This window comes from Ipomoea triloba, chromosome 13, assembly GCF_003576645.1.
Source record: "Ipomoea triloba cultivar NCNSP0323 chromosome 13, ASM357664v1".
In the NCBI taxonomy this organism is placed as follows: Eukaryota; Viridiplantae; Streptophyta; class Magnoliopsida; order Solanales; family Convolvulaceae; genus Ipomoea; species Ipomoea triloba.
The window spans coordinates 1,288,651-1,299,481 of record NC_044928.1 but is presented as its reverse complement, the minus strand read 5'-3'; the positions used below and the strand labels follow the sequence as shown (position 1 = coordinate 1,299,481).

Sequence of the window (10,831 nt, the reverse complement as noted above, 5' to 3'; positions counted from 1 at the left end):
TGGAATTTGTTTAGTAAAAATCCCTCCTCTTACTGAGACGGCTTGGACAATCTTATAATATTATAGTTGCCATTAAGGAACATGTTGGATCTTCTAATCTGAATAGTTGCCATTAATGACACTAACATTGCTTTCATTCCTTGCAGCTGCATCATATCCTTACTACTGTCTGAAACTGCATTTCTTTAATTTTTTTAACACACGTGGTGCCCAATCTCGTGTTAAATAAAGATAAAACATGTTAGCCGGCCGCCATATTGGAATGTGGTGGGAAGATCAGACAAACATTCTGTCAACACATTATATTCTTGTTTTCACAATTAAGATGCTTTTGTTTTACATTCATTTTCAGTGGTGAAACAGCTAGGCAACAACATAACGTAACAGATAATTAATAAAGAATATATACTATCAAATATTTGGTACATTGACCCGATATATGCTAGCTTAGATCTATCCATTCATACACAAAAACCCATGGTTTCATTCTGATACAAATTTCAGCTAGCTCTTCTACATACTATACAGCTCAAGAACAAGGAAATCTGGTGATAAATAAAATGAAGTTTCTGGTGTTTACCTGGATTTCCATGATACTGCTTCTCTCAAATGTATTCAGCATATATGTGGTATCAGGTCAGTGCATTCTGGATGAAAAGACTGTGCTTCTCCAGATACGAAGGGAAATCACTTGCAATTCTTCTGCATCCACCAAGCTGGTGCTATGGGATGAAAGAGTTGACTGCTGCCACTGGCCGGGTGTGAGTTGCAATGATGCTGAGAGTGGTGGACATATTAGCCGTCTTAACCTGAGTGACGACGAGTCAATCAGCAATGGCTTCAACTTGTCTCTCTTGCTCAAACTCCCATCCCTTTCTGTCATCATGCTTGATAACATCAACTTCTCAGCTCCATTTCCGGACTTCTTCCCAGATTTCACCAACCTGACGGTTTTGAGCCTCGTACGTTGCAACTTCACTGGAATAGTCCCTCACAAAATATTCCAGGTACCAACTCTGCAAACCATTGACTTGTCATTAAATGGAATGCTTAGGGGTTCTTTACCAGAATTTCCAGAAAATGGATCTCTCCAGGTTCTGAAAGTTGCTTTTACAATGTTTTCTGGGAATTTACCTGAATCCATTGGAAATCTTAGGCTGTTGTCCTATATTCACCTTACAGGTTGTGATTTTAGCGGACCAATCCCTGCTTCTTTTAGAAAGCTTACCAAACTTGTTGAGGTATTCTTGGACTGGAATCACTTCAGTGGTTCAATTCCATCATTTAAGCAATCTAAGAACCTCATTGTCATAACCCTTAATAGGAATGATTTTGCTGGTGAAATTCCTTTCTCTCACTAGGATGGCCTCCACAATCTTGAATTATTAGATTTGAGAGAAAATTCATTTTCAGGGCCCATCCCAGCATCCCTGTTTTTCATGCCATCACTTCAATCCTTATTTCTTTCTGATAATAAATTTTCTGGTCAAATAAATGAATTGCGAAATGTGACTTCACCCATGGGAATTCTTGATTTAAGTATCAACAACTTAGAAGGGCCAATACCCTTATTTTTGTTTCAACTTCCGGAGCTTTCAGAGCTCGATCTTTCTTCAAACAAATTTTCTGGTCCATTAATTGAACTGCAAAATGTGACTTCTCCATTGGAAAGACTTGATTTGACAAGCAACAATTTGGAAGGGCCAATACCCTCATCCTTCTTTCAGCTTCAGAAACTTTCATTCTTAGGACTTGGGTCAAATAGATTCAATGGTACTGTACATCTAACTAAATTTAGAAACCCTAAGAATATTGAGAGTCTTGACTTTTCCCATAACAAGTTGGTAGTTGAAACAAACATAAGCCCACTAGAATTTCCCATCCTCCCTCAATTTAGTACTTTAGTGTTAGCCTCCTGCAATGTGCATAAATTTCCCAACTTTTTGAAAAACCAATCTACACTAACAGCTTTAGATCTCTCCATCCTTGGTGAATTGTACAAATGTTAAGGTCTTAAATCTTGGAAGTAACAAATTAAGTGATACATTTCCTTGCTGGCTCAATAAATTGCCCGAGTTACACATACTTGTACTGCGTTCCAACCATTTTCATGGAAGCATTGCTTGCCCCCTCCAACTCAAGGTAAACAATAGCTGGCCAAGATTAAAAGTCATTGATCTAGCCTCGAATAACTTCAGTGGAATGTTACCAGCTGATTTATTCTTGGAACTAATAGCCATTGTGGCTGACAGCAGGAATGAAGCACATTCCAAGCTTGACTACTTACACTACACAGCTTTAGGATCTTGGGGCTTCTATTATGATTACTCAGTCTCGCTTTCTTTAAAAGGACTAACAGATTTCGTTTTAGAGAAAGTTATAACTACCTTAACCACTATTGATTTTTCAAGTAACCAATTTGAAGGCAGCATACCAGAGAGTGTTGGAGAGCTTAAACTGCTTCATCTTCTCAACTTCTCTCACAATGCCCTGATAGGTAGTATACCTCGATCCCTCCAAAACTTGAAAAAATTTGAAGCATTGGACTTGTCGGTCAACAATCTATCTGGAAATATCCCAGTGCAGCTTTTGAACATTAAGTCCCTGTCCTTCTTAAACTTATCATACAACCATCTTGTTGGAAGGATTCCCCAAGGCTACCAATTTACATTCGGTGCAAGCTCGTTCATTGGAAATGGTGAGCTATGTGGAATAATTCCACTAAATGTATCTTGCAGTGGCATTAAAGAACCAGCATCTGTACAACCAAAATCAGAAGAGAAACAATCGTCTGACCGTGGTGATATCTACGCCAGCATTGCATTAGGATTTGTTGTGGGTCTGGGAGGAATCTTTGTGCCACTTTTGCTGTCCAGCAAATGGAGATCATACTACAACAAGAAGATTGATGAAATTTTGTCAAAGATATTCTTTCAGAAAGGTCAAGGAAGAAGAAAGAAGTCTCGTTAGTAAAAGCTCTTGAAGTTGGCAGGCATCAATCAAGAAGGGCAGTCTCACCCATCTGGTTTGGATGCTTCTACTGTGAAGACTTAGATTTCAACTCGTAACTTTGTTTTATTGTTTGTGTAACTGTATTTCTTTACTTTTGTGTTGCTTGTAGGCTTTGATTTTTGTGTGTAAGATATATTTAATATAAATATATCTATAGTAATTGAGAGGAATTAAAGAGAAGGATTATGGATGGAAATGAATTTATTTCTATTTGCTTCTGTACGTACACTCACACACAGACCACACTTTTTTTTAACAAAGAAAGGTTTTGCTTTGCATTATTTCTTCACTCCATTACAATTCCTACGGCATTACTACAACATATATAAACATAGCAAACAAAGATGACAAAACATAATGTCATAATCAACAACCACTAATCCATGTTTTGTGCTTTTTCCTACCCCACATCCCATAAAACATTCCATGTTTTAGGGGATATAATTATCCACTCCATACTACCATGTTTTCAGGCATTACATCCACTTGGTTTATATTAATAATAATATATTATTTATAATTATTATTACAACATTGCCCCCCTTAAACCAAGTTGGATATATTCGTCATCCCAATTTCCTTCTTCAGTTTGAGAAATGTCTCTGTCTTCAATGGTTTTGTAAAGATATCAGCAACTTGGCATTCACTTGCACAATACTCAATGTTGATTTGTTTTTCAGCTACCAACTCCCTGATCTTGTGATACTTGATATCAATGTGTTTGCTGCGACCATGAAAAACAGGATTTTTGGACAACGAAATGGCAGACTTGTTGTCACAAAAAATTGTTGTAGGTGCCTCATGCTTCTGTTGCAAAAACTCCAAAATTCTTCTAAGCCAAATTGCTTGAGTAGTACAGTTTGCTGCTGCAATGTATTCTGCTTCTGCGGTTGAAAGTGCTACAATCTGCTGCTTCTTTGAAGACCAAGAAAATATAGCAGAACCAAGATAGAAGGCATATCCCGACGTGCTTTTTCTTGTCTCAACATCTCCAGCCCAATCACTGTCTGTATATCCAACAAGTTTCACAGCATCATTAGTAGAGTAAAAAATTCCATCATTACTCGTACCTTTGACATATCTCAGAATTCGCTTTGCTGCTACCCAATGTGATTCTTTTGGTTCCTCCATGAATCTACTGAGTATTCCAACTCCAAAAGAAATATCTGGCCTTGTAGCTACCAAATACCTCAAACTCCCAATTAGACTTTTATAAGCTGTAACATTCACATTCTTACCACACTCATCTTTGGACATCTTCAACTTTTCAGCTACTGGAGTTGAAACTGGTTTGGAGTTTTCCATTTTGATCTTTCTCAAAATATCAGCAGCATATTTCTTCTGTGAAATAAAGATTCCACCATTCATCTGAACAACTTCAAGACCAAGAAAGTAACACATAAGACCCATATCAGTCATTTCAAATTTCTTAATGAGTGTCTCCCTGAATTCTGAGATTAGTTTCAAATTGTTTCCAGTAAAAATCAAATCATCAACATACAGACAGATTATAACAATATTTCCAGAATCTGTGTATTTGACATATAGGGTATGCTCATAAGGACATCTCATAAAGCCATTCTCAACAAAATAAGAATCAATGCAACCATACCATGCTCTGGGTGCCTGTTTTAAACCATACAAAGCTTTTCTCAACTTGTAAACCTTATTTTCTTCCCCTTTCTTCACATACCCTGAAGGTTGCGCAACATATATTTCCTCTTCAAGAAAACCATTCAAAAAAGCAGACTTGACATCCATTTGATACAATTTCCAATCATTTTGAGCAGCAAGAGAAATAAGCATTCGCACAGTATCAAGTCTACTTACTGGAGCAAAAACCTCAAAATAATCAATACCTGGTTTTTGTTTGTAACCCTTTGCTACCAACCGTGCCTTAAAACGGTCAACCTCACCATTTGACTTGTATTTGGTTTTATAAACCCACTTTACTCCAATTGGCTTCTTTTCGGGAGGTAATTCTGTTAACTCCCAAGTACCATTCTTTTCAATAGCACAAATCTCCTCATCCATTGCCTTAAGCCAATGAGTTTCTGTAGCAGCCTCCTCAAATGATATAGGGTCACAATCTGCAAAGAGAGCAAACTGAACAATCTCTTCATCAGTCAAGTCATTATCATTACCCAAAACATAATCTTCCAAACGAGCTGGTAAGTGACGCTCGCGTTGAGATCTCCGAACTGATGACTCTGGCTGTAAAGAAGATTGAACATTATCTGAAACCAATTGCTCATTATCAGGAATAATGGGAACAACAACTGACCTTTCTTCTTTAGTTGACCAATCCCATGCACCATATTCATCAAAAGTGACATCACGACTTATAACAACCTTTTGAGTTTCAGGATTATACAATTTATAAGCCTTTGAAATGTCACTATAACCAATAAAAATACACTTCTCACCTTTATCGTCCAACTTCTTTCTCAACTGATCTGGCACATGTGCATATGCCAAACATCCAAAAACCTTGAGATGTCTGATAGATGGTTTACTCCCACTCCAAGCTTCCTCAGGTGTCTTATCACGAACACTTTTAGTTGGACACCTATTCAACACATGAACAGCACAAGCAACAGCTTCTGCCCAAAAAGGTTTAGGCAGATTTTTTGATTTCATCATGCATCTTACCATGTCCATGATAGACCTATTTTTCCTCTCAGCCACTCCATTTTGTTGTGGAGTGTACCTAGCTGTCATCTGATGCTGAATACCATTTTTCTTTAAAAATTCATCACAAGCAATATATTCTGTACCTCTATCAGTTCTCAAAATCTTAATCTTATAACCACTTTGTTTTTCAACAAAAACCTTAAATTGTTGAAAAACATCACATGCATCTGACTTCTGTTTCAGAAAATAAACCCATGTTTTTCTACTGAAATCATCAATGAAGGTAACAAAGTACTTACAACCTCCATTTGAAGGAACTTCCAATGAACACAGATCTGAGTGAACAATCTCTAACTGCTTTGTCGCTCTTTTAGACTTGCCTACAGGAAAAGGTTCTCTATGCTTCTTCCCAATCAAACAACTCTCACAAATTTTGTCAGGAACATTAATAATCGGCAAATCAGAAACAAGTTTCTTTCTTGCTAAATAATTTAATCCGGAGAAATGAAAATGCCCAAACCGCATATGCCACAACCAATTATCATCACGGATTTCAGAATTAAAGCAAGTAAGAAGTGCATGGTTGATTTTTAAAAGAAATAGTCGATTTTGAGACATATTTACCTTTGCAATCAAAACTCCCTTGGCATCAACAATGGTACAACACCCTCCAGTGATATTTATTTTATATCCCTTTTCTGACAACTGTCCCATACTCAACAAATTTTGGTGTAATGCAGGAACATAGAAAACATCGGATATAAAATTGTGAGTACCATCCTTCAATTGAATAGAGATTTTACCTTTTCCCAAAATTGGCACTTTTGACTTATTTCCAAATGTCCCCTCAGATCGTATTGATTCATCCAACTCTGAAAACAATTCTTTCTTCCCACACATATGATTACTACATCCAGTATCCAAGAACCATATGTTTTCATCTGCAGACAAACTGTTACTGACCAAAAATAAGGTTTCAGATTCAGTAGAACTCTCACCAGATTTTTCAGCAACATTTGCTTGATTTTCATGACCATCCTCTTTATACCAGCAATCTGCAATTTTGTGTCCATATTTGCCGCAATTGTAGCAGTTAAATGGAAATTTACCTTGCTTGGTATTATTACCTCCACCTCTTCCTTGATTGAAGTTACCTCGTCCCCTTCCTTGATTTGAGTTACCACGTCCTCTTCCTCTGAATCCTCCTCTACCTCTTCCACGACCTCTACCAGCTCCTCCACCTCTTTGATTAAAGCTAGTCATATTAAAGGTGACTTGGCTCTTCAAAGCTTCTTCTGCTAGTGGTTCTGATTTTGACGCAATCCTTTCAATATGACTTTCGATCATACCTTTTAACTCAGCAATTGACAAGTCCTCGGTATCGTGTGACTCTGTTATTGAAGCCACCACATGGTCATACTTCATCGGCATCGTTCGTAGAACTTTTTCAACCACTGCACCATCCTCAATTGTGTCTCCGTATAACCTCATCTTATTTACAAGATCAATAAGACGAGAGAAATACATATCTACGGTTTCTGTAGAGGCCATCTCACAACGATCATACAACCTTCTCAACGTCTGCAGCTTGGACTTCTGTGACCGGTCGACTCCTTTGTTTGACACCTTTAAGATGTCCCAAGCTTCTTTTGCTGTTTGAGCACGAGCTAGTTGCCCAAAAATGGAGTAATGGACACCTTGATGAATTTGTCCCAACGCCAATTGATCTCGCCGTGTAGCAGCTGCATCAGCTCCTTCTGGTAGACCGGGATCAACATAGCTCCAAAGATTTTGAGCTTCCAAATGTGTGGTCATCATAATTTGCCAATAATTGTAATCGAGCTTCCCGTCTAATTTAGGACCCGACCATACAATATTGAAATTATTGGCCATATTTCACTAGAAAAAATATCTCAGGGTTGGAAGGTTGATAGGCTCTGATACCAAATGTAAGATATATTTAATATAAATATATCTATAGTAATTGAGAGGAATTAAAGAGAAGGATTATGGATGGAAATGAATTTATTTCTATTTGCTTCTGTACGTACACTCACACACAGACCACACTTTTTTTTAACAAAGAAAGGTTTTGCTTTGCATTATTTCTTCACTCCATTACAATTCCTACGGCATTACTACAACATATATAAACATAGCAAACAAAGATGACAAAACATAATGTCATAATCAACAACCACTAATCCATGTTTTGTGCTTTTTCCTACCCCACATCCCATAAAACATTCCATGTTTTAGGGGATATAATTATCCACTCCATACTACCATGTTTTCAGGCATTACATCCACTTGGTTTATATTAATAATAATATATTATTTATAATTATTATTACAACATTGTGTTTAATGTGTTTCAGTGTAAACGTATTTGCCCTACACTTTATGAATTTTAATTCTAGCACAGCTAGCTTTTGCATAGCACTCCATAGCCTCCTCCTCTGCTAGAGGAGGCCGAGTACTGCAACATAGTTCAACAGAATGCATAAGACCTATAACTGTGGGCTTCACCACTCATTCTCTAGCAACTAATCCATTGGAGGACAGGAATCACAATAGGCCAATAGCAGATGATGTTACATTATGCCTTAGCTTGCTTTCATTCCTTGCAGCATCCTTAATTAGTGTATTCTTTAATTTTCTTAGCTTAACACACGTGCAGTGGATCTAAATTCATAGACTGATGTTGCTATGAGTGAACTTAGACTAGTCTTGGGCAAAGAAAGTATTAGGTGAATTAGAATGGAAGATAGATGATCATGGAATTGAATGCCATTAAGGCAGTTGTCACTAAGTCATTCAGCATTGTTAGTTAAGCCAAAAACAATTCCTGATGCATTATATTTAAAACTTTACGAATAATCTAGAAATTCAGATTCTGGCAATTTTCTTTAGTTCAAAAGAAATTTAATTTACAGCTCAAACGCTTCCAGAAGAGAAGAAGCTAGGGAAAACAATAATGCAGGTTGAGGGAACGAATTGAAGAACGAAGATGCTAATATGATCGAATTGTTGCAAACTATACAATTAAGTGTTTAAAATACCTGAATGATGTATTGAGCCGGCGCAGTGCGGTTGTTGAGAGCCGCCCAGTGGAGAGCATAGTAGCCAATTAACGCCATCGGGCTCGGAGATTGATCTGAGCAACCCTCGCTCTCTACCAATCTCTGATCTGCAGCTTCTCCATGTCTTCCAAGATTCCTGCTAATGCTGAGGTGAATTTCTTCTCCATCACCAGAAGGTACTCCTTTTTATCCATTCTTCCTTGCACAGAATCAGAGCTAGAGTCCAGTTTGAAAGAAATAACTCCATGAGGGTGAGCTATGGAATCTAAGATAACTGCGTGATAAGTGGAAATTCTTGTTTTGTGTACAACTGATATCAACCTTACATCATTTCATGTTTTGAAAATGAAGTATGTGCTTATTTGATTTTTTTTGCGGCAGTTAGGTAACTTGATTAGTAGAGAGGACTGTGAGAGAGTAGTACAAAATACTTGGTGTAAAAACTAATGCAAGTCATACCTTATCAAGGAAACTTCTTTTGCAATAAGTATTTGATAGCATTTACACTATAAAAACTGCAAAAATAGCGGTGAAATTTTCTGTCACTAGATAGGAAAAAATTTGTCGTTAAAGTGTATAGCGACGGATTAGGTCCGTCACTAAAAGTAACGTCGCTAAAGTATTGCGATGAATTCTAATTCCGTTGTTATATTTAGTGATGAAATTTCGTCGCTACATTTTAGCGACGAATTTTTCCGTTGTTACATTTTAGCGATGAAGTTTTCGCTGCTAAACTAAAGATAATCCGTCGTTATTATTCTCTCCACGATGATTTAAATGATGAAATTTGCAATGAAATAGCGACAAAAAATCCGTCACTAAATTTAACGGTGGATATATTTGTCGCTATTTTGTTGTCATTCTTAATTGTTTAAAGGTATTTAGCTACGAATTTGCTACGATTCTTTTCGTCGCTAAATTTTTAAATTTATAAAAAATATGCCTACTAATTAATATTCGTACCTGTATTAAACCTATAATATAATTCTTAAATAATATAATTTCAAAATATATTATATTAAGAAATTCAAACTCAATAACAATAACAAAAGTATAACATTGTAAAGTATGACAAAAGTGTTACATCGTCAAAAACGGTACCAAATTTATTAATACACATAATCTAATCGTCACATAATAATACACTTGTTAGGCAATTATATTTCTAGGCGTCCATTGTTGAATATTACAATACATGAAATGACTTTATGGGGCATCATAGCATGGTTGCAGCTTATCGCGGAACGATCTAAATGAAGCATATGCTCATTCCGATGTGCTGAGAAGGAAAACAGAAAAGACAGATTAAACACCAAAACTTTCCGGTCAGAAAAATAATGGCCATAAATTTTAGCACATGGATAGGTGACACCATGATATTTTATTCCACTTTTATCACTTATTAGGACCTTAGAAATTTTAATGCAGTTAGCAATTAGAACAAGAGGATATCCAGATAGCCATATAGGTAATGTAGTTGCCCACCTACTTAATTTGTCTTCTTTTCTTTTCTTTTCTTTTATTTACTATTATTCTAGAAAAAGTAGACACAGACGGCCAATTAAACATTCATCACCAATTTATTCTAAAAAGTTTCTTTAGTCACTAACATGACACAGAAAAGGAGATAAGCACCTAGGCACCTAGAGTCCTAAAGTTTCAATTAATTAGAGAAGGAAAATAGCTATTGCCCTTCCATAACTTAAAAGCAAAATTTTAAAGCTAAATGAAGTGGTAAGTATTTTTTATAAGAAGAAAAAAAAAAGCTTTACTGCATTTCCAATTCTGAAAAGTAAAATTAAGCTCATTAGAGCTAATTATATCTAGAGAGTACTTAGAGATTCAATTAAAGAAGGAAAATAGTTACTACTACCCTTTCCGTTCTGAAAAGTAAAAAATTAAAAGGTAAATAAAGTGATTTGTATTGTTGTTGTTATTGGTAAGTAATTTGTATAATCAGTCCTACATAAGAGTAACAATTAGATAGCAGATAATACTCCTAAAATAGAATTGAGCTAAATCAATTATAAATAACATGAGAAATAGAACGGCTAAAAACAAGAAGGAATCTGAAATCTAACTCCAGAGATGATAACAATAAA

The 10,831-nt window shown here is 36.2% G+C and overlaps 1 protein-coding gene across 1 annotated transcript; it reads left to right on the top strand.

The window, feature by feature from the left end:
* The first annotated feature begins 368 nt into the window (after positions 1–368).
* LOC116000877 (receptor-like protein 50) lies at positions 369–2,620 on the top strand. The gene is made up of 2 exons (XM_031240741.1): positions 369–1,007; positions 2,498–2,620. The coding sequence occupies exons 1-2, from the start codon at positions 561–563 to the stop codon at positions 2,525–2,527; spliced, it is 477 nt and encodes a 158-aa protein (XP_031096601.1). The 5' UTR covers positions 369–560; the 3' UTR covers positions 2,528–2,620.
* Positions 2,621–10,831: the final 8,211 nt, after the last annotated feature.